We start from the raw sequence: 25,156 nt of genomic DNA, 5'->3' as shown, positions 1-25,156 counted from the left end.
ATGTTATTCGTCCACTCGTGTCCACTTGATGACCAATCATTATTTGACAATAAATGAAATATTGAAGGGAAATTATACTGGACAAGTAAACAAAAAATCAAAATATGAACTTAGTAAATTTCGGTATATATCAAATATTAAATAAAAGATTCATTTTTATTTATAAATATCATAATAGTGAAGTGTATATCCGTTAATTAGAATTATAGTGTATGGTTGATTATTTCAATCTGAATTGTGTTTCTGAATTTTCGGAAGTATAAGGCGGGCTTCAACTGGTTTCACAGCACTTATTTTTTATTTCTTTCTTACAACACAAATTTAATATATCCATCTCTTTGACATTAGTCTTATGCTATTATTCGCTACTTGACTTGGAATGCTATTGTAAAAATGGTGTGTCTCGTTTCGGTGCTTTCTTCACGTTACATTACAATTTAGTGTGAAGTTCTTCATTTATATACGGATTTGTGTTGAGAATTTAGATACAAACTGAACGTAGCACTTATCAGAAGTGTAAATAATGTTTACAAAATAATGCTTGTTTTTATGAGAAGTTCCGAAAGCTTGATCACTCTTGAATTAATACCTATCCAAAATGGAAGGTCTGAAGCTAAAGTGCCCACTTTGTTGTGACAAGATTTTTGATTCCAAGGAGCTTCTCTTGGAACATTTGACAACTATTTTAGAAAATGTATCATGCCCAATTTGTAACAATAAATGGTCCTCGCTGGTGCACCTTATAGAGCACTTGTCTATAGATAATTGCCAAAATTCTTTATCAATAAAACATGATCCACATGAACCCATAGACATCGTAACACCAGAAACTACTGTTACTAACATTATAACTGGTAAATATTGTTATTATATCAGCAAATTTGACATAAACATTGATATACTTTATATCATTTTGATTCTTTAGAAAAAATATAGGCTAATTGAGAACCTCCTCCTTCTTTTAAAGTCGGTTAAAATATTACATTTAGTAATAAAAATTGCCTACTCCATCTTCTGTTTTTACAGAAAATCCAAATGAACAAATTGACAATCAGTTATCGGTTATCAATACTTTGGATGCTGTAGAAAATGGGGAAGTAAGCAAAATGTATGTTGAGTTGCTCGGCAAGCAGTTGCTGAAGCCATGTCTGCAGACTCAGGAGTTGAAACTCATCAAACACGATGGAGAGAGCCATTATGTGATCATAACACAACCCAATGTGGAGCTTAATATGGAAAATACAGTTGTCACCAAGCAGAACAATGATGGGACTATTTCATTAACTACTATGAAAGGTATATCAAATTAACAATGTATTTGTCAGTCTATCACTATCCACTGTTTTGTGAAGACTTCGCCAGAGAACTCAACCATTCCAGTCTTGAGCAATGCGCATTCATCTATAAGCAATAATATAAATCACTATCACCAGGATATGGATGGTTGGTGGGTACCGGATACGAGTAGATGTTGAAGTGGATAGTGATCATAATACATAATATCCTGAAAATTCAAGTCCAATTCATACAACTATAAAATTTAGATTTAGACAACTATAAAATTAATTTAATGATTTTATTCAACTTTATATTTGGTTGTAATAAAATACTGCCAATCAAGTTCATTCAGTAGTGAAGTAATTTGTTCATTCTGAGAAAAATAAAAGCTTTTAAAATATATAGTTATATTCCAAAATATTTATATTCAACAAATATAGCAGCTTAAAATATTTTTATATTTTCAAAATGGTTATGATTTGAAATAATATGAACTTAATTTACAATACCTTTACTACATTTACTTATACTTACTTCATTACAAAATACACCAATAACATATTTAGATAACATCATACATAACCATATATGTTATTTTAATGTAGAAATTTCCTCTCAATGACTGCACATAAATAACTTACCATACATTTCCAATTGCAGATCTGAAAATTGAGTCAGATACATTAATAGCTCCAACAGAAACAGAACAAAGCAGTGAAGACAACCAGGAGGAGCTTTACAGTTGCAACACCTGTGGAGTTTCATTCACATCTGTATTGGAACATATACAAAACTATCACAATGACCAGGAGGTTGTTGTTGAGGTGAGAAACCATGATCTGATTAATTTGCAGTATGTGCACTCATTTGCGGTACACTCTGTATGTTGATACAACTATATAGTATCATTTATTTTAGTACAACTTCATTGACAGAAATATAATGTATAACCATGCCTGTTCCATTTGAATGCCTATAATGTTGATTCAAGGAATAATGCTTTCTTCCAGGAGCCCATAGACGAGCCTGAGACTGACTTGTATTATAAGTTGCCAGCAGAAGACGAAGTTTCGGATAAGCAGGCGGCGCGGCGTGTCATCACTGACACTGGTGACATTGTGGAAGCTCCTTCAGTGCCCAAAACTTCTGTACAGGAGGCAACACCAGGTCCTCTTTCAACCACTTTCAGTACAAATTATAAAAATTTTCAATAGCAGTATTACAATTTTAGTACTGTGTTTTATATTGTATGTATTTAAATGCGCCTAAAACTAAAACTTACTTTAAAATGCTACGATAAATGGCAATATGCATTACCAATATACAGGAAGCCAATTTAATTTGTCTATGAAATGAAAGTGGACATAACATGCTTCATAAATATAATGAAAATAGTTTCTGAGTCATAGCTTTAACCATTACCGAGAAAAAGTAATTATTATTTATCCAAACGTCAATATTAAATTGACTTTTAGGTAGCGTGGCAGACTGACCTCCCGTGACTTAACCCGGGTCACTAATGCATCGTCGGGATGCGCGGGGGTGCAGGGGGTTACCATCGGCCGTGCGCGTGCGCTCATTGGTCGGTCGGCGTCAGCGTCGGCGCCTGGTCAAAGGCGTAGCTATTACCAATACAATTTCTTTCGCACACTGCGGCGCACTAGCTAGCGTAGGCATATTGATTATCTGATTTCGAGTTCACCGGATGTAGTGTCCTAGAAAATAAACAATATTTTAATGAAGAATTAAGGTGTCGTTTTTTTCATTGATTTAATAAGAGTATAGTCGTCTGAATCAATGCCTTCAATTTTTAGATTAGACTAATTAAATCGGTTTCTTGTAAATAATAAGTAATAAAAATTATTGGCAAAATGTTTAGTATTTTAAATAATAATCATAAAGTGTAATGTGTTTGAATATTATGTATCATTCATAAACATAGAACTAACTCCCTACGCATAATGAAAGCATTTGCATTTTTTTTTATTTCAGTTACTACTAGTATTGCGGATAAGACAACTAGTCAAAGCAATCGCGTTTATGCAACGAGATTTGTACAAATAGACAATTTGTGCGATAGTGTTGTGAAAGATATTAAAGAGTCTGATGGTATGTATGAACTTTAATACATGAATGCTTGTATTTGCGAAGGGCTTAAGAGCCATGCTAATGTTATAACACATTCGATAACTTGTAAAAGGGGCAATCTGCATAATGCGTGTCTTCTGCGATACATCAACTGAAGAAGCGTGCCAGCAGATGCAATAATTAGACGTAAGCGACGCGCAAGTCTTATATTCGCCAAATCTGGATGCACCTATATATACACTCATATCAATTACAAACAAAAAAAATGTGTCGCCTCCTTGGCCTGATGGCTGTGTATACAGAACAGAATATCTTCGATTTAATTCCAAAGTCAAGAAACACTTTGGTTTTTTTTTTATTTCCAGTTAAGATTTATTTCCTTGCTACCTGATTATGCATAGATGCAAAGGAATCATACCAGTAAATTTTTTGTACAACCTTCTCAAGTATAGCATTAGGATGAACAGCAGACCATTTTCTCGCAATTTGATCCATTAGATTGGTGTGACGTCAATCAGGCGGATAGTCGTAATTTAACCCAAATCATTGCTGCAACATCCCTGAACAAATGTATTGCACATATGTCATATTTCAGCGAAAAGATTGAGTTAAATGCCTTTTTTCTTTTCTTGATATGGGCATGGAAACGTGACTTCATCGCACAAAGTGATACAATGGAGTCATGTTGCCTTGATCATTTAGTGATCTGGCATCAAGAAAGAGACTGACGAAACATAATTATTCATTGCTGGTTAATACAGTTACTCTGGCTTGACTGAAATCACATATATACAATACATATTATAAAACAAAGACACATCACGCTTTGCTCTCTGAAGGGGTAAGCAGAGATACAACTAGAGCACCCACATTTCGCCATGTGTGTTCTAACCCATAATGGGAATAAAATTATAGAATCATTACATAAAATGATAGTGTGTTGGCTAGTCTGTAATATTTTCTGCTTTTCTTACAGATAAAAATGTAAATTGCCACAAGGTAATAGTGAAGGAATTGAAGACTCAAATAGGGCCAAGCGTTAAAATGTATCATTGTACAGTGTGTATGATATATGTCAGCAATTTGAATGAATTCAAAACGCATCCATGTAAAACATGTAAGTCTCAATACAATATATTTATTTTAACAACCTTCTAATTTAAAAACTTTATTCATTACAAAACAATCAGTCAAATGTTATTATGGTAATATGATGACTATTTTTTTCTTCAATTCCAGTAGAATATTCGTGCCCGCATTGTCCTGTTGTGTATGGAAATTCCAAATCTTTACACGCGCATATGAAGGTACATAAACAAAAACCAGGTAAGTTCTATTTATTGTAAGTTTGATTCAAGTAAAATCAAATTTAGTTTTAACATAACTTATAATATAAACGCGAAATTTTTTAATGATTATGGGTGTTTTTTTTTTTTAATTTAAAGTTTGTAAAGATGTTTGGATATTTGTATTATGTAATTTAAAGTTTGTAAAGATGTTTGGATGTTTATATTTTGTAATTACCATTTTTATTAGGAGTAAATGTAAAGGCTGCTGAAGCCAGAAATGACATAGATATAATATCGTTCATAGAGAGACCATGGTGTTGGATGAATATATTATAGGGCTCTTTTATTTAAAAAAATACATAGTGAGGCATTCAAGGAAAGTTGTTTCACATACAAAACGTGGATTGCGGGCAATATCAAGTGCCTTCATATAGTTTTAAACTGGAATATAATTTCAGAAGGGACTCCTGAGCAGGCATCTTACGAGTGTGCAGTTTGTTGTACTGTGTTCCCGACAAATAAATCACTTAAATTACATAAAAGGATGCATGATCCGTTGAAGTAAGTTTTTTGTAATATTGTTGAAGAATTAATGTGATATTAACGTAAATATTTTTAAGCTTCTTTGTTTGGAAAACCTTCCTATGGTGTGTTCTTTTTATGTCTCTTGGTTAAAACAAGTGATGGTACTTTGATGCTTTGTCAGTCGGTTTGATAATACGAAGTATATTTTATTGCGCTGCAAAAACGTTTCTATTAATATTATATCACTTGCCTTGAGATTAAGGAATAACATATTATTTGGTGATGAGCAATAAAAAAAATACTGTTTCAATAGCATGTCTCCAAAATTATTTACCATTAAGTTTATTATACATGATGAGATACCTAACGAATCAACATTTATTAATTAAGAAGATGTGTTACATTAAAACATTTATTCCACAGAGTGCGTCCAATAGAACTACCTGTGGAAAATCAAGATGGTTCAGAAGTGACAAACAGCAAATATCTGTGTCAGATATGCAACAAACTAATACCAACAGACTACAAGACGGTACATCAGAACTCGCACAAGTCTTCCAACATGTTCAACTGTAGCATATGCAATAAGAAATTCACGTCCAATGAATATTTAGAAATGCATATGAATGTACATAACCTGGATAAGGTTAGTTTTTTGTCGATTTTATGGTCTTGTATTAGCCATTGCCACTTTTGTCATGGTCGGGTAGTTAAAATACGACATATTTTCTTGTTATGGTTTGTGTTATATGGAGGAATTACTGTTTGTTTAATTTCAATTGATACTGCAAACTGTAAAAATTTTTGCTTATGTTGCTACTCAGAAAAAATGTGATTGCTATCCAGAAATAAGAGAAGCTATCTACCATTTTCAATAAACGATTGCCATCGGTTTTTGTGATCGATCTAAAAAATAAATCAATCGGAACAAAGTTCCTTTTTAACATTAAAAATGAATAACTCTTGATTGGTTAATTCTCAGAATTGGATTAAAGATTAATATTGGGATCGTTTATCGACAACTGCTGTATCTCATCTAGGAATAGTACTCAGAAATTATCCAATACATTTATATATATTTAATGACGTGTTTCAGGTGACAGTAAGTAAGCAAGATAAATCATTGCCATACAATTGCTTGTACTGCCACAGAAGGTTTGCCCGGCCGCATGAAAAAGTCAAGCACGAAAGAATACACACAGGTATCACAAGTTAGATGCATCATTGCATGTTGAGAATACTATTATTAACCGACCCGCGGGTTCGTCGGCGCCAATTTTTTCCCGCTATAAAAATCCCTTAATTATTGTAGCGATCCATAGCGCCGTATGTAAGACGCCAGCGCCATCTTCTTAAAAATAATCAAATAAGTCCCATGGGATCAAACACTTTGATAAAATGTAGCCCATACGTTAATACGGTTCATTCATCTGCTAAATTTATCTTAATCTGTTTAGCGGTTTCTGCGTCGATTTTTGACATTAAAATATTTCTATTTATAATATTAATGAGATAATATCATGAGAAGTAAGATTGTATATTTTAGTCTTATTTGGCGTCTACCTTCTGTATCAAGAAGAGTATTAATTTAATTTATCAGAAGATTTAATGGTCGGATTACTCGTAAAATCCAGAGGAAATCATTTTTATACCTTTGGGAAATTATTTTTAATTTCAACAGGAAAAATATGTGTTACCTTGTTACATAAAAGACATGAAATTTGATGCATAATATCGGTCGTTTAATCAAATTCCCATGTGTGCAGGCGAGAAGCCCCACTCGTGCGAGATCTGCGGCAAGTCGTTCCGCGTGTCGTACTGCCTCACGCTGCACATGCGCACGCACACGGGCGCGCGGCCGTACGCCTGCGGACACTGCGGGAAACGGTCAGTCTTATTCATCGCAACCCTTTTTCACCCAGGCGTTTTATGTTTGTTTTATCCACAATGTATGTACTTCAATGGGCCTGATTATAAGTGTATTATAGGATTTTTTATTGATGGTATTCAATCGTAAGTTTTGTGCTATTCGTCGTAGGTTCAAGAGACTTTTTGTTATAATTCATGCCTTTTACACCAGGTTCAAAGCTCACAGCGTGTACAACCATCATTTACTAACTCACTCGGACGTGCGCAACTACAAGTGTCCGTACTGTCCAAAAGCGTTCAAGACCTCGGTGCAGCTGGCTGGACACAAGAACTCGCACACGAAACCTTTCTCTTGTCAACATTGTAATAGGTGGGTTATTTGAAGTTAATAAAATTGATATTTTATTTTAATGCAGTAAAAATTTTTGATGTAGTAATTTTTATTCTTAATTTAAAGAATTCATTACATACTAGGAAATACTGAATAGTAATTATTATTTACGAATCACACAATCCGCGCGCGAGCTCCAAGGAATCTTAAGGAATGTTGACGTAATGAATTAATGCAGTGACATAGTCGATATTACGTTATCGATGTTGGTAAGGTTAGGTAAAAATGCACCCAAATTTATAGCTGTATTCGAAATATAAAATATTTTGTACTGGTTTTGTATTTTATGGCTAAAAGGTGCTAAATTGAAATGTGGAACATGACATCAACATTAGTGTATTCTCGAGTTAAGGCTAATACTTGTATCAAAAGAGCGCGGGTTGTGCGGGTCGGCCAGGCATGACGCGCACCCGCCTCGCCATTTCTCGGAGCGAGTGTGTAGACTATAGTTTAAAAGTATTTTTATTGACTTATCTAATATATATTTTTGTCTATATGAATAATAGATGACAGATATCTGGACATTAAAAATTACCTAGCACTCTTTGTGGAATTTTGTTTTAAATTGGTTTCGATTAAAATAAATGTCATATTTGTGATAGGTCATGTTACATTCGAGATCTGTTGTAGATATGTGAGGACTGTTCCGCAGGCCGTTCGCGTCGCTGTACGCGGTGCGCGTGCACACGGAGACGCACCTGCGGCACAACAACCTGAACTTCTCGTGCTCGCTGTGCGGCGCCAGCTACGCGCGCGCCTTCGCGCTCAAGGACCACGTGCGCCACGTGCACAACCAGGACGTCGACGCCGTCGACAACGTGGTGCGCACCACACTTGTACTCACACTCACGCTCACACTCATACTATACACATTACACGGAGACGCACCTGCGGCACAACAACCTGAACTTCTCGTGCTCGCTGTGCGGCGCCAGCTACGCGCGCGCCTTCGCGCTCAAGGACCACGTGCGCCACGTGCACAACCAGGACGTCGACGCCGTCGACAACGTGGTGCGCACCACACTTGTACTCACACTCACGCTCACACTCATACTATACACATTACACGGAGACGCACCTGCGGCACAACAACCTGAACTTCTCGTGCTCGCTGTGCGGCGCCAGCTACGCGCGCGCCTTCGCGCTCAAGGACCACGTGCGCCACGTGCACAACCAGGACGTCGACGCCGTCGACAACGTGGTGCGCACCACACTTGTACTCACACTCACGCTCACACTCATACTATACACATTACACGGAGACGCACCTGCGGCACAACAACCTGAACTTCTCGTGCTCGCTGTGCGGCGCCAGCTACGCGCGCGCCTTCGCGCTCAAGGACCACGTGCGCCACGTGCACAACCAGGACGTCGACGCCGTCGACAACGTGGTGCGCACCACACTTGTACTCACACTCACGCTCACACTCATACTATACACATTACACGGAGACGCACCTGCGGCACAACAACCTGAACTTCTCGTGCTCGCTGTGCGGCGCCAGCTACGCGCGCGCCTTCGCGCTCAAGGACCACGTGCGCCACGTGCACAACCAGGACGTCGACGCCGTCGACAACGTGGTGCGCACCACACTTGTACTCACACTCACGCTCACACTCATACTATACACATTACACGGAGACGCACCTGCGGCACAACAACCTGAACTTCTCGTGCTCGCTGTGCGGCGCCAGCTACGCGCGCGCCTTCGCGCTCAAGGACCACGTGCGCCACGTGCACAACCAGGACGTCGACGCCGTCGACAACGTGGTGCGCGCCACACGCGTACTCACACTCACACTCACACTCATACTATACACATTACACGCAGTTGGCTAATAAAAAAATCATACTGTATATTATTTTGTCTAAATAAATATTATAATTAAACTTATAATTAAAATATAAACAATATTGTACCAGGTAACCAAAGACGAGGCATGGGCGCCAAAAACCACAGACAACATTGAATCCGTCAGCAAAGAGTTATCATCGGAGGTAAATTAATATAATTATTATTCATTTACATCGATCTGTGAAGGAACATAAGATAAATGATTATGAGAGGGTACCAAATACATATTATATATTTTTGATGATCAACTTGATAGCGACCACCGTATAGTCTGTGCGCGAGCTTCGAGTAATTTTAGAGAGTGCTAAGGTAGTGACTGTAAATACTATATTATCAATTTTAGCATGGTCCATCAGCGAAGGGAGCTATAATTTTTTGTTAGATTAATTCTGTCATATAAATTGTTTTACAATATTTTTGTGCTTACTTAAAATTTAAATATATTCCTTTAAATATACATATTACGTATTTTGTGGTTACAATCATTATCCATTCAACAAACTTAAAAAATAGATTATACAATACGAATTAACACTACCGATTGTGACTTGTCCGTGAAATTACAACCTGTGCCAAATGAAAATGAGTAGTACGACATCGACATTAGTCTATCTTCGCACTAAGGTTAACACTCGAACGCGATTCCTCGGAGTCCGCGCGCAGACTATACTTACTATGTAAACAAATCATTTGATATATCTAATCATATATCATAGTCTATCATAGTCATTTTATTTGGAATGAAGGTAATATATTTTAATTTGATTTAAATTGTTGTGAATATAATTTAATTCGCAGAATTTATCCCGTTGGTACACCAAGAACTAAACGAAGGTAGATTAGCTCAGCTATTTTCTTACTTGTGCGCTGACCACAAACTATTGTAAACTCAGCTATGTGAGCTAATTAAACTTAGCCTAGTTCTTGATTTACAATCTGCTTTAAATCTTTTCATATAGTCTGAACTGCAGAGTAATAAATAAAATCCTTTCCAAGACAAAGGATTTTGAAAATTGACAAAATAATTTATATTTTCTTTACAGACATCCGATCTCGGACTGAGTAATAATTAATTAATAACTCCATAAAACGTTGTGATAACTTCATCGAGGGATTAAATACCTGAAGCGTTTTGAAATTGCTCAAGTGATGAATATGTAATTTATACAAGGAATTTGTTATGTAACGGATATTATATACAATTAATAGTTATGGGTCTGTATCACTGAAATTGATTGAATAGCAATAATTTATTAAGTCTTGTAGTATATCATACTTAATACTAACACGAATGGTTATTAAATTTTCAGTGCACTTATTTAATGGTAAGGTTGAAGTTATAAATGTTTCTCAGGTTAAAGTTTTAAATAAGTTAATGCCAAATGTTAACGCAACATTGGTGTTGGTTCCTATTGTAATTTAATATAGCCAATTAAAAGTAGTTTCATCGCAGCTCTGCATTTAAATGGCTGCCATAGCATTGACCATAGACATGAACCCCGCATATACAACATAGACTAATAAGTGAGAACGTTATAGGTCGACAGGGATCATAATAAACGTGGCCATAATCGGAACTAATGCTCGCCATCTTGCGAAATAGCTCAATTGACATAAATAAAATGTTGCCTACAATCTGGTGTGTTTATGTCAAATATATTATCATTACTTATTTTACTTGTATATTACGAGTTCAAACAGAATTAATTAAGATTAGTCTTTAAAAACGGAGTCATTACATATTTTGTTGTAATACACACTTTAATGTCTGATAAGCCACATAAAACGTAGGTTTTTTAATTGGTTAACTATTTTTTTATAAATCATATCGTGGATTAGGAACTTAGGTAAATTACCTATATGTTTTTTATTTGTTTATCGAATGACATAAGGTCTTTATAATCTTGATTCTATTTTATTGTGGTAACACTAAGCTTTCAGTAGCGCCCTCTGACAACTGTCCCCCACGTTCATTAAAAGCCTTGTCGACCTATGCGTGCATGTGTGCAAATAGATTCATGTTTCACGATACCATACGACATTGGGTTGTAGCCACCCTATGTCGTACGCGGCACGTCGTGATGTGGTACCGTATCATACGTTAGTAGACCATAAACACGGAGAGGTTTCTAGGGTTCTCTGCAATGGCGTGTCTGGTAGATTTTTTATCCATGTTGATAACTACTGTTTTTAAATAATTCTGCCTACAGAGTAAAAATATTGATTATAAATGAATATAAAAATATGTTGATATTATTGCACAAATACGACAAAGTTAACTTACACGTTTATTAGAATGGGAAAAGATTTCTTACCTTTCCCAACGATAGATTAGAATCTCGTTGAGAAAACACTAAAAAGAAATAGATTTATTTTGTTTTATGGCTGATTTTTCAATCCCCGGATTAAATCTTAATGTAGAATCAAATAGACAACAAATAGAAAATTTGGGCTGTGTAAATAAAATATTTTAATTGAAACTCTGTTTGTATTCGGGCAAGTTATAATTCTAATCGACTGATAACTTTTCCCTGATGATTCAATAAATCAGCCCATTGTTTCAATCATTATTATTGTATTTTTTTAAATTAATTTAGTGTTTTGTTTAAAATAACTTTAGTGTGATTTTACATACCTATTAAATACAGAACTGTCAAGGACTATTTGCCTGCTCTTATTTTTATAAATTGCAGTAAACATTTGTTCGGGAGATAATTTGACTATATCAGAAAATTTACGCGATTCTAATATGGGCCTCATCTGAACGAAAAACGGCTTAGACCGTTCGAGAATATTGCCATAAATACCCATTGGAGTAAAAAATCCACATCTAATAAGACGATCATACATTTTATGTACTAGTGTACCCTGTGTTTTATATACAAATGTTTATTAAAAGTATTGGTAGCTTTGTAGATAGATACATCAGTTTTTATTGAGTATTTTGTATATTTCTGTATCCCTAAGAATAATAAGGCCTTATTGACAATTTAATATGTTGTACAATGTAGTCTGTTCGGTTTTCAAGATGCAATAAGTATATAATATTATAATGTAAAATATTTTGATGTTATGAAGTAAATGCAGAAAATGCGAAACGGGCACACGGATAGTGTGTCTTGGAAACTGCGAGCAACGCCCAGTCAATAATAATAAGAATAATAAAATATGTAAATACTGCAAATAGTTCTAGTAAAGGTCAGTGATTGATGACGTGATTTTATAAAATAGTGAAGTATGTAAAGAAATTGAATGCAAAATATAAGATTGAAAGAAATCTGTAATTATTCTAATTGTTTTTATTTTATTTTGACCCACTTAACTACGGCCATCTTAACCATATTTAGTGCCGGGGCGCGAAAATCACTGCCAACACTTGACAACAAAAAAAAATTATTATTTAGGTTCCATTTTATACAAGAGTCGGGCAGATAAATTATCGGTGCTCCTTTTTCCGGTGATTTTGTTCTGGCTGGCGATCGGCTTGCGTCCCGTTGGGCCTTGCGCCGCGATGTCACGCACACTCTCACCCGGGTACAAATGGCCCTGTACGTAACTACCTTTTGTCCTCACATATTCAGGCATAGATTCCGGAATGACTATTTTATCAGTAATTTATACAAAAACAACTTGAGAAATTAAGCTTTTATGAATTAACAAAGGTTAATTAGAATATAAGCTGAAGAGTAATATGAATTGAGAAAAAAAATGATGAATTAACTGTACAGTTAAAAAAATATACATCGTTCTAAATGGATTTGATAAATTGTTTAGATAAATTCACTTTAATTTGCCTTACTAACAAATTTTATTATTTGAAGTAGAAAAAGTATATATGTACCTAATTACTTCACGATTTTGCAAAAATATAGTAAACTACATTAACTGTATTATTAAATATTATCTAAGAACGATTAAATCGATTATAATGACCGATAAAAGAAGCTTGTTCCTATAGATACTTTTACTTTAATATTTGAAAGGAACTTATTTTTCATTAAAATATGGGATATCGATTAAATACAATGCATGCTTAGGTGTTACAATTTGTAAAAGGTGTATAAAAATTTTCATATTGAATGCCGAAATACATCGCGTTAAAGTAAGCAGTCTATTTTTATTCGATACTAGCTTCCGCCCGCAGCTTCGCCAGCGTGGATTTCGGGTTTCAAAAATGGAGAAGGTGCTCAATTTGTCGGGATGTTTTTTTAATTTATGGTGGTATGCAGGTGGTCCGATTGTCCGGTCAGGGTCTGATGATGGGATCCTGTGAAATCGAAGGAACTTTTAACCATTAAGGTTGCACACGAAATGACGGAAGCTTAAAAAATGGAGTAACTTCTCCCGTTTTCCCAACATTTTCCATCACTGCTATGCTCCTATTAATTGTAGCGTGATGAAAAGTATACTATAACCAGCTCAGGAGTATGAAAAATAATTGTACCAAGTTAAGTTAAAATCCGTCGAGTAGTTTTTGTTTCTATAACGGTTATACAGACAGACAGACAGACAGACAGACAAAAAAAAATTTTACTAATTGCATTTTTGGCATCAGTATCGATCCCTAATCACCCCCCTGATAGTTATTTTGGAAATATATTTCATGTACAGAACTGACCTCTCTACAGATTTATTATAAGTATAGATATGCAAAAGTAGCTCAAAAATTGTCCATAACGAAAACATGCATTTTAAAGTAAAACAAAAGAAATAATATCGTGAAGCCAACCAAATAACTAATGATATATTAAATTTTGTGACTGTTCAATTTAGTCGGGTCCGCGATATCACTTTTGTTGAGTTTCAGAACGCGACATTACATTATTATATTCTGTGCTCCAACGCACACTGCTTTGATGTTAGGAACACACCTACATTGCTTAGACAACAGTGAACTTTATACAATAGCAATAAAGCTTAAATTGACTCTACGTATTAGTTAGAAAACGTTTGTATGGGAAATAGAAAAATGCTGTTTTGAGGATTTTCCTGGCAATTATTCGAATTTTTCTCACTTTTTAAACCTTCCCTAGACCTCCACAAATAATTCAAGACCAAGATAAGATAAATCCGTTCAGCCGTTCTCGAGTTTTAGCGAGACTAACGAACAGCAATTCATTTTTATATATATAGACTATAGTAAACAGTTTTTAATGTGTAGGATAACTCATAAGATGGCACCGCAGTGTCGTAAAATGCAATTAGGGGACTTTTTTCTAATTTCCAGGGAATGTCCGTGTACACGTTGACTATTGACACGGTTCGAAAGCAGCGAAAGTATTTTCAAGGTTGTGTTTAAAGATTTAAATCATTTATGGCTCACATGAGTTCGTCGATGAATTTTATCGATGCGTACGTACTTAAGCAAAATTGACACGCGTTTGTGGAAATAATTGTTTTATAATGAAACATTTTTGGCTGGTACGGCTGAAACCATCGTATACGCTCGTATAATTTGGAGATGGTATGTTTTCGGTCCAAAAAGTGTAAATAAGATGCGCAGAGGAATTATAATATACCTTCAAAATGAGTTAAATGCCTAGAGTAATGACGGATAAAGCCATAAAACATACTTATCTGTAACTTAAAAGTGTTTAAGTTTTTTGCAATCAATATAAATAATACTCATGATAGACTTCACTTATCATAACTCATAATCGATTATATTGGAATGTTAATAATAATCGAATTTATCGTTTATCTCACATATCTGAATATCAGATGGGATTTGTATGAATAGGCCCTAATCAGGTATAGTACATAAAATAAAGATATATATAATACTTGTTGTGCAATCAATTTGAAGATCTTGCCATTATTGGATATTTTTGTTGCCTGCACCTTACGTTTTTTATACGTGTTATAAGTATCTATATTAATTTAGATGTCGATAAACAGAAGCTAAAATCTATATTTATATTTGACACTATAATCAAATGTTTTTTGCAAAATATAAGTAAATGTTTTAAAAATATTATGCATAATTAATTGTACATAATAATGTATTTTAAAAAACTTATAAGTACCTATGAGTAAATATCCATATATGTAGGCAGCAAGTTAACAATGTGAACAATTTAATGTTGTTTATTTTTGCATTCTGATCTTATGGAATGGTTTGGAAGCGGATTTCTAAATTTAATTCAATTAAATATTATTGTCATTTTTCTGCAGAGGGTGTGTAAATGCTAATGCCTTGCTACATCCAAAATATAAAGAAAAGCTATCAGCTAAGTTTTTATCTTGAAAACTAGTGTATGTTTAACCACCATTTTCTTTAAACATTCCCAATCGCTTTTTTCAATGTACCTCGAACCAATCAGAACAAAGGTTTTTTGAGATGCTTACAAATTATTTATTTTGATTGGTTTGTTCTCGGCAGTGGATTGAAGATTGAGATTGGGATCGGTTCTTGAAAACGGTTGTTAGGGTACCTGACATTTTCGATGCTCTCTTTCACCCCGTTAAAACTATTCACTTCTACGGAAATTATGAAAATGAAGCGGCAGGCCATAACACAATATAAAAACTATACTAATATATGCGACATCGACCACACGTTCTTGACATATGTTGAGAATCTGCCTAACCCTTTAGGACTATAGGGAGCTTATGTGTTTGTAGTACTATTAATCCTCGACTGATGTTTTCAGATAAATCTAAATACATTTTGTATCAGTTTAAGTAATCACAATAAAGAGAGGATTAGCGGTTTATCCTTCAATGTTAATTCATATTAGAAAACACGACTTTGGGGGACTTGCAAGATCTGACGCTAGTGGATTTACGAGAGTGATTAAGAAGTAGTGATCGAAGTTTTGACGACTTGTGGGCCAGCGGATCTAGATAATCAAGGTCAATGAAAATAGGATTATCGTGTACTTAGTATTATCGACTTATTTTAACCCATCTCGTTACGGATTGTCCTATCGAATATGCTAAGAAGATAACCGCAAATATTTTTATACAAATTATTTTTATGGCCTGTCATTAGTCTGACAAATGCAGCATATTTTTATACAGTCACACTGTTTGCCATGTCAAACAGCAAAAAAAAAATTATCGCGTTAATTTTTTGACATAAATCATAGAAGCATTACTTGCACTTGTGTGTATTCCCTAAAAAAATACAGATACGACTATATAATACACATAAAAAATAGATTCAATATTGTAAACTACATTATTACCAACCCTTTAAAAGTTGTTTTTACGTAATGGATTAAGTTTGATAAGTTTAAAAATAATAATATCAGTTCAATTTAAGATAAACTATAGTCGTAAGGTTTTGAACAAATACCTTAAACCGTGTGATTATTAAATATACTAATAGATCTGTAAGATAAGTCTTTTACTACAGCAGATAATTAAATGATATGTATTCCTAAACAATATGTTTGCTATTTGCAGGCATTCAGAATTTATGATAATATCATTTGTGTTGGAGAAAATATTTGTAATTTATTGCAATTACATGAAACAATAAATAGATTTCAATCTGAAATGTATTTTATTTGCTCCTCGGTTTTGAGTATGTACAAATAAAACTTCGCCTTTATAATCAATAATTTTTATTTCAAATAATCAACATTTTTAAAATACCTGTACAATTATTATTATTATTACTAATCGCACCACATTATTTTATTTTTTGGTATACAGCTGTATGTATCTTCACTTAAACGTAATAATACTAGAAAAGCTGTCTTTCTTTAGACGTACAAATTAACTATCTACATAATATTATTTTGGCATTAAATTTAAATCTATTTTAATTATCACAATATCCTTAACTTGAAGTCAACTCATACCCTATCATTTACATCTCGTTCTACATAAACATATGGAATATAATAAGCGTCTTTTATGTTACTTAATTTACAATAATTAGGCACACAATCAGGTATATCACGTTTGTCCGTTAGTGGTCCATTCGCCTTCCATTCTCCACACTGAGAAGGCATAACTTAATTTGTCTTGTGCAAGATACTTGCCGTGGTCGCTGCCGGCGTCGCTATTGCTGTCACTGCTTCCCGCTGAGTCACTATTCGACAGTATTTGATATAAGAATTCTATGTACTGCGTTGCGAGTTGCAGTGTTTGTATTTTAGATAACTTGTCACTTGGCAGTGAGGGTATGATCTGACGCAGGCTCGCGAACGCTTCGTTCAAGCTCTGTGTCCGTTGCCTCTCTCGTACGTTTGCCATCACGCGTTGTATTTGCATTTCCTCGTACGACTGAGTTTTCTTTCTCGTCGGTTTAGATGACTTCTTTCTCGTCCTTCTCTGCTCCTCGGTTTCCTCTCTTTGATCTTCAGTACGGTATGAAATTTCTCCGATCTTCGGCATCTCAGTAGTTTCATAAAAGTTTCTGACGCGGTCTTGGGAATTTGAATCGTCATAATAAAAACTTCTGGACATTTGTCTCTGTCGCTGTTCGATGTATTGTGGATCATACGCGTATTGAGCTTGTTGGAATTCACGTTCATCGTTTTCGAAGGTGACATTTGTTGGCCACGGTGGTTGTTGCGTGGGTCGCTCGGACCCATTGCTTAGGTCCATGAGATGTGTTGGGGAAGATGGCGCGAAACCGGTTGCTTCAGTATGTCTTTCGATCTCTACTGGCGCGTAACCATAATAGCGTTCCTCGTCGTCGGGATACTCGAGGTCTTCCTCGCGTTTAATTGGCACACTGTTATCACAAGGATCGTAATTCATAATTGTCCGATGTCGAAAATAACGCGGCGAAAGTGAACATGCGCAAATGGCAAGCGCAGTCGAACTGCAGCTGTGGACTGGAATCCTGCGTCGGGACCCGGCCCGCCCCTACCCGACCCTTCATTGACAAGATACAAAAAAACAACCACCTCCACCGCGTGCGTTTCCATCGCGCCTCCCAGAGCGCCGCCTCCTGCGGATTACCGCGCGTTAGACAAGGACAGAGATATCAAATACGTGTTGATCGTTTTCTGTTTATCTTGTCCGTCATCTCCGAACAGTATTTACTATTGGTATCTAGTTCGTACATAGGTATACGGTCGTGAGTTCGGCCGCCATAACCGATCGCTCCGTTGAACACGCATCCTGTGAGGGATGTGTAACTTCACTCATATTCAATATCATTGCAAATGACTTTTATTATAGGAGACACTCATTCATCAGGCAAGTTGTTGCTGTAAATATATGACGGGCTCATTGATTACGGCTTAATTAAACTAAATACTAAAAGGTCAAGTAAGGGAAAAACTATACATGACCGTTGGTTCTCCAATTTCGCACACATTGTTCTTTTATGGTGCCTATATCTTTTATTTGTCATATAACTTGATATTTGGCGCCACCCTTGGTTGTTTTATGTACAGTCGCGTCGTCCTGTCGACTCGTTACTAAAAATATCTCTGACGCAATGCCCACCAAGGAGTCGATCCCACGACCGTGCCTTTGCGCTATTATAAATATTTAATTCATTTATCTCGTTCTTAATAACAAAATTTTGTTCGGTAAAGGAGTCTGGCCAGTGTTAAAGATAACTGACATTGTTATTGTTAAATAAAACTAAGGTATGAAAGATAAACAGAATACACGATTGGGTAAATGGACCTACCAACTGATTTAAAAATATAATTTTACACAATATTATAATATCTACTTAGTTTCAGATTTTGTTAATCAGAAATAATCGCGACTCGTTTAAGTAGGTAACTATTGTAATAGACTCAAAACGGTTAGGTATGTATTGTAGGTAAGTAAGCTGTTGGATGGCCGACTATAAAATAAAATAAATTTCTAAATGCCTACCTTAACTTTGTCGTTTTTAATCACTCAGTAACTTCGAAATATATTGAATTTTTTGTTAGTTTTATCTTGTCTATTTTGCAAATTTTTAATGTACAAATTCCCTCTATTAAAAAGAAAATAAATGTTTTACCTACCTATAGGAAGGCATTTTTATACTGCACAGATTTGAATGTACTTAGTATAAGGAGTTATCACATCTTGGGTTTTGTGGCAGCGTGTATGAAATAGCTATGGCCCGAGAGGATACCAGTGTGTTCTAATATTCTCAGGTCGGTTATCGGTATACAATTTTCCAATAGCCGGTTAGAATTCTTTCCTAGAGGGTTTTAACGGCGGCCTGGTGGCCGGTTGGAACAACGTGACGCGACGTACAATTCTAACAAAGTTTACAGTAGGTTTCAAAGTAGTTTTTATATTAATAAAAACGATAACAATACCTTTTCACGTGGACGCAATTTCATAATTAGTTTTATTTTAATTTTATTTGGTTCCCGGAGACAGGCTGTCACTTAGCGCACGGCTAATAATTCATCTCACGATCGTAAAACGTTGGCTAAAGATAAACAAACCGTCAGAAGCAAACAGAAATAATACCAATATGTCCGTACAGTTTAGGTTTTTAGATCGTTTATACAATTCGGTAGATATAAATAAAGTTATTTTTAGACTTGTCACCGTTTCTTTTTGAGAAATCAATGACTACAATATACTTAGGTAATAGTTTAAAAAAATAGCTCCTTAGAAATATTATGGATTAAATATATTGATAGCGTTTAAAAAGTAAGTATGTAGGTATTTGTATCTTAAAAATAACAGGCGTGGGCTAGATTATTGCAGTACTTAGGTATCGACTTTCTACTAAACATAGGTAAGCTATAATTGATGTTAGTATATATTTATAACTAAGATCTTACAACCCAATCGCCGCCCTAAAATATCAAAAACATAGCGCGTTTTATTTTAAATCTTCATAATAGATAAATTAATGCTTGTATTCATTTTATTTGTTGCCACAGACAAATTAATATGCGGAGAAGATAATAAGCGCCTACGTGCACCTTACCAGATTAATGTATATTTGAATTTGTTTCATAGTCATGCTTTGCCTCTTCCTTCTCTCGCTCCGACCTTACGCCCAATTTATCACTATCACTAAGTCGTTGCTGGGATCTACATACATCAGCAGATTAGGAGCGGTGAAAAGTAATGCGCGAACTAACTCAGCGCGTCCAAAACGCAACATTGAGCGCGGCTTCCGGACCACATTAGAGTAGAAGGGCACTAATCTAAGTATGTACTTAGTTACCTTAGTCTTGACTACATAGATATGTAATTATTCAATATTAATGTTTTGCGCATAAATCAAATCTGCGTTAGCTATGATTGTATTCTTAGTGGAATAGGCAGAGGAGCAATTAGTGCAGCCACAATACGCCGATATTGTTTTTGGATCTTGTCGCCATTATTTGGTAAAACTCACATAACGTTTTATTTTTCTGGATCAAAGTCCCCTCTTCAGTATCTGATTTTAAAAATAAGAAATTGTGCCGTAATGCCGAAATATTAATTTTCCGGAATTTCCTGGGCGTGGAAAACTGAGTAAACTCGAGGACAGATTATTAGCTTGGAAGATATACATATAACTTATTGATAAAATATCTACAGTAAAATATCGGTGAACATGCCGTACGTACCAAATTCAGCACAGCTTAATACGAAACAACATTTCTTTGTGTTGGATGCTCTTGCACAAATCTGTAGCACTCTGGAACATGACGTAACCGCCAGAAGCGAGAATTTCATTACACATGCCATATATCAAAAGCCTACTGTGACAGTAACCATTCCTCGATGCCAGGCGTTAAATAAGGTCATCAGTCAATCGCTTTGTAGTGTACTGGAATTGATAGCACGCGTTTTATTACAGACTAGCTTTTGCTCGCGGCTCCGCCCGCGTTATAAAGTTATTCAGGCTAAAGTTTTCCGTTATAAAAATAGTAGTTTCCCGGGAGCCTATGTTCTTCCCAGGGTCTCAAACTGTCTCCATACCAAATTTCATCTTAATACGTTAGATAGTTTTTGAGTTTAACACGTTAAGGCAGACAGATGCAGCGGGGGACTTTGTTATATTATTTAGAACTTTTTAAGTGAAACAATCCCGTCATACATCATTGTTGCATAACTTTAACCGTTTACGCAGCGCAGGCAACGGAAGCTCTCAAAACTCATAATTTTCCCCGTTTTTGCAACATGTTTCATTACTGCTCCGCTCCTATTGGTCATAGCATGATGATATATAGCCTATAGCACTCCAGGAACAAAGGGCTATCCAACACAAAAAAGATTTTTTCAGTTCAAACCGGTAGTTCCTGAGATTAGCCATTACTGCTCCGCTCCTATTGGTCATAGCGTGATGATATATAGCTTATAGCGGTCCACAAATAAAGGGCTATCCAACACAAAACGAATTTTTCAGTTGAAACCGGTAGTTCCTGAGATTAGCCATTACTGCTCCGCTCCTATTGGTCATAGCGTTAAGATATATAACTATGAGCACTCCACAAACAAAGGACTATTCAACACAAAAATATTTTTTCAGTTCGAATCGGTAGTTCCTGAGATTAGCCATTACTGCTCCGCTCCTATTGAATATAGCGTGATAATATATAGCCTATAGCTCTCCACGAACAAAGGGCTATCCAACGCAAAAATAATTTTTCAGTTTGGACCGGTAGTTCCTGAGATTAGCCATTACTGCTCCGCTCCTATTGGGTATAGCGTGATGATATATAGCCTATAGCACTCCACGAATAAAGGGCTATCCAACGCAAAAAGAATTTTTCAGTTTGGACCGGTAGTTCCTGAGATTAGCCATTACTGCCCCGCTCCTATTGGGTATAGCGTGATGATATATAGCCTATAGCACTCCACGAACAAAGGGCTATCCAACGCAAAAAGAATTTTTCAGTTTGGACCGGTAGTTCCTGAGATTAGCCATTACTGCCCCGCTCCTATTGGGTATAGCGTGATGATATATAGCCTATAGCACTCCACGAACAAAGGGCTATCCAACGCAAAAAGAATTTTTCAGTTTGGACCGGTAGTTCCTGAGATTAGCGCGTTCAAACAAACAAACAAACAAACAAACAAACAAACTCTTCAGCTTTATATAATAGTATAGATAGCAATAACTAGTGACTACTAAATATGATTTCTATTTTGTTCTTTTTGAGATATGAAGAATGAGTTAAAAGGTAGGTATAGAGTCAGGTATTTATAGACGATATATTGAATGTCGTATTGGTAAGGCGCGTTGGGGTAAGATCGTAGGAGGTGTAACATCGTATAAATCAAGTAACTTGCAATTGTGTTATAATTTTTGTTTTTAGACAACACTACCTGAGACCCCATTTTGTTCCCTACGTTCCACTATTTCACATAAATGATTCCGTCAAGTAAATAATGTTTACGGTGCTAACAAACAGAATATCGGTATTTCGTCGTTCCCTGGCAGATCCGGATTAACCCCATGCAAGAATTTGCCTAATTTTAATTTAGTATTTACTGTTTTAAATTAATTTAGTAGTTGTATAGTATCAAAAAGGAAATAAATCTTGTGACTTGTTTATTCACATTTGTCGAAACACCTTTATTCCCAGATTGTTTTATTTGTCGTAAAAGAACGGATAAAAATCGTTCGATCTAGCACTTGTAAAATATTGCAAGTTTGTGTCAAAATTTACATACGAAAACGTCTGAATTCAGTAATTATGTATTTTTTTTTAGCTCAGGTGAATGATCAATTTTGTTTATTTGTTATTTATTTACATTTGTATGTACTATTTCTTCGAATATTTTTAAAAATATCTACAGTGTCAATCATGAGGGGTAAGATCGTATGCCTATTAAAAAAACAAAGTTCGCTTCTAAAAATATCTTACGCAATTTATTAAATTTTTTGAATGTTTATAAATGACTATCTAGATCAGAATATACTATTTTTATGGATTTTAGAATCCTTTCAACATAAACGGTTTTAGAGAGTAGTCCGAACTATACCTGTGAAGGTCCTATCTTTCTCACACATTTCTAAAAGTAGGGTACTTTTTTAAAACCTTATAAAACATTAACTGTTATATATAAGGAATTGAAAAAATATATACCATTTAGTATATTTAATAACATATAGCTAAGTTAATGATTCATTATTATAACTTCTATAGAATTCTTGTAAAAAAATAATTCGAGGAGACTGTTTAACACGTCGAAAAAGCGTCCGATTTAACCCCAACGCACCTTATAGGGTTTAATTAGTTATAGAACTTTTGTAAAAGTCTTTGTCAATTGAGTATTGATATTTCCGCCTGCAAGCAACAGAGTGAAAGGATTACTGTGGGTCGCCTGATCTCCACTGCCATTAAACACCCGTAATACCGAAATAATTATGGATGTGCTGCCGGTCTTACTGTAAAGAAATAGATTCATGAATTGACTGAGGTGTTTAGTCCTTCGGAAATCTCAATTAGATCATATAAGTTCACGATAATTCTGATTTTGCAAAGGAAATACCAATGAGTAAGACAGTAGCACGTAGGTTACACACATATAATAATGCATGCAAGTGGTTGCATCATTATAGAATGTAGATATGTAAAAGCCAAGTTTTGATTTGGTATTAACCCAATTCACAAAAGAACTCTTAAGTCTAAGTTTTATTTTCTTTCATTGTTTATAATTTTTCGCTGATATATTTATAATAGTTTGTTCTAGGCTCAAACTGCTAGAAATAACGTGAAATTACGTTGGTAAAGATCACAATTTATATACCAACCTCCTATTACCAATCTAATATTATTATTTATGTATACATACCTCATATTGACTCACCGGAATATGGTACTTGAATATCCATCCATTTAAAATGATATAAAGTCGATATTGTCTTCACATATTCGTATTGAGAGCGGAGACTGCGCAGAAACTTTAATACGAGCGGAAGCGACCACTAAACGTATCATCGCAGCTTGCTTTCAAAGTAAACACACTTATTTTCGCAATCATTTAAAAATATTTAACGGTGAAGGATATAAAGTCGATATGTCTGAAAGTAATTATATTTATGGGGCAATTGGTTAAATGAAAACATTATTTACGACTCTCGAAACGACTTTGTTTCTTTGGATTTTAGGTCAAATGGAAGTTTGAAAGTAATGTTTTCCAATTAGCAGGTAGATATCTATATAAAATAAATCTACTACTTAGATAGGTAAATCAAAGTAGGTCCTTATCTCTACTAGATAATAAATAAAAGTGTAAACGAATAAAAACGCATTTTTTCACCTTTACATTTTCTGCAGTGAAAGGATTGATTTGTTTTTAAACCCTAATTTATACATTCATAATTCATGTTGTAGCATGAATGTTTTCTTCATAGTCACCTTTCTGAGGAACTATAAAAGAGACATGCACGCATTTGTTTCAGTGGATACGAGCGCACGTAGATGACAACGACATGACATGCACAAGGAATCGATACAGGAAACGAGTGCGGCACATAACCCAGAATTAGCGATGTCCCCACTACATCTGCCGCCTTTAACTGGCAGTTGCCTCGTAAACTGAGACTAACTGTGCGAATTCTGCTGCTAAAATTAAATGTTTTGAATAACTTAGTGGCGATGTCTTTACAATATAATTTAGTGCACCACAAAATTGAGTATATTAGCGATATGATGTATAAATCATATTAATGGATGCATAATTGCGAAACTAAAAGTTTAATATATATTTTTGAAGCATCCACATAGCATAATACATATACAAAATATGGTCATATCTAAAAATAAAGGTTAGTCTTGTAGAGCCAAAGTTATCTAAGCATATCTACAAGATGGTGCGATAAACAAATAAAAAACTATTTTCGATAAAACAATTCGTTACTTATTTCTTTCGTTTTTCACACTTTACCTGCTGTTAGCTGCTGTAATTTAGGTTGTTTATTAAACAGAGAATAGAGATAACAATTTTACCTGTAAGAAAATACTTAAACTATGCAAAATTCA

The 25,156-nt window shown here is 35.0% G+C and overlaps 2 protein-coding genes across 4 annotated transcripts; one reads left to right on the top strand and one right to left on the bottom strand.

Moving 5' to 3' along the window:
- The first annotated feature begins 374 nt into the window (after window positions 1–374).
- Window positions 375–24,776, top strand: LOC115440213 (zinc finger protein 2). Of its 3 annotated transcripts, none has more exons than XR_005112159.1 (15): window positions 375–854; window positions 1,027–1,296; window positions 1,939–2,102; window positions 2,289–2,445; window positions 3,271–3,387; window positions 4,343–4,483; window positions 4,606–4,692; window positions 5,114–5,216; window positions 5,604–5,826; window positions 6,277–6,382; window positions 6,947–7,067; window positions 7,261–7,419; window positions 8,093–9,211; window positions 9,365–9,439; window positions 10,340–12,589. XR_005112159.1 is itself a non-coding variant. In XM_037437128.1 (15 exons), exons 1-15 carry the CDS (start codon window positions 599–601, stop codon window positions 24,661–24,663), a joined length of 2,235 nt encoding a protein of 744 aa, XP_037293025.1. In that variant the 5' UTR covers window positions 375–598; the 3' UTR covers window positions 24,664–24,776. The 3 variants fall into 3 exon arrangements, 2 of the variants coding, with proteins under 2 accessions (XP_037293025.1, XP_037293026.1); XM_037437128.1 differs by lacking the exon at window positions 10,340–12,589 and adding an exon at window positions 24,577–24,776 and having other exon boundaries at window positions 8,093–8,261; XM_037437129.1 differs by having other exon boundaries at window positions 376–854; window positions 8,093–8,261.
- Window positions 16,944–18,130, bottom strand: LOC115440212 (basic helix-loop-helix transcription factor amos). Its single transcript, XM_030164420.2, has one exon. It carries the CDS (start codon window positions 18,012–18,014, stop codon window positions 17,205–17,207), a length of 810 nt encoding a protein of 269 aa, XP_030020280.2. The 5' UTR covers window positions 18,015–18,130; the 3' UTR covers window positions 16,944–17,204.
- Window positions 24,777–25,156: the final 380 nt, after the last annotated feature.

Source organism: Manduca sexta, chromosome 10 (genome assembly GCF_014839805.1).
Source record: "Manduca sexta isolate Smith_Timp_Sample1 chromosome 10, JHU_Msex_v1.0, whole genome shotgun sequence".
Lineage (NCBI taxonomy): Eukaryota > Metazoa > Arthropoda > Insecta > Lepidoptera > Sphingidae > Manduca > Manduca sexta.
Note: the sequence above shows the minus strand (reverse complement) of the source record. Positions and strands in the feature narration are given on the sequence as shown.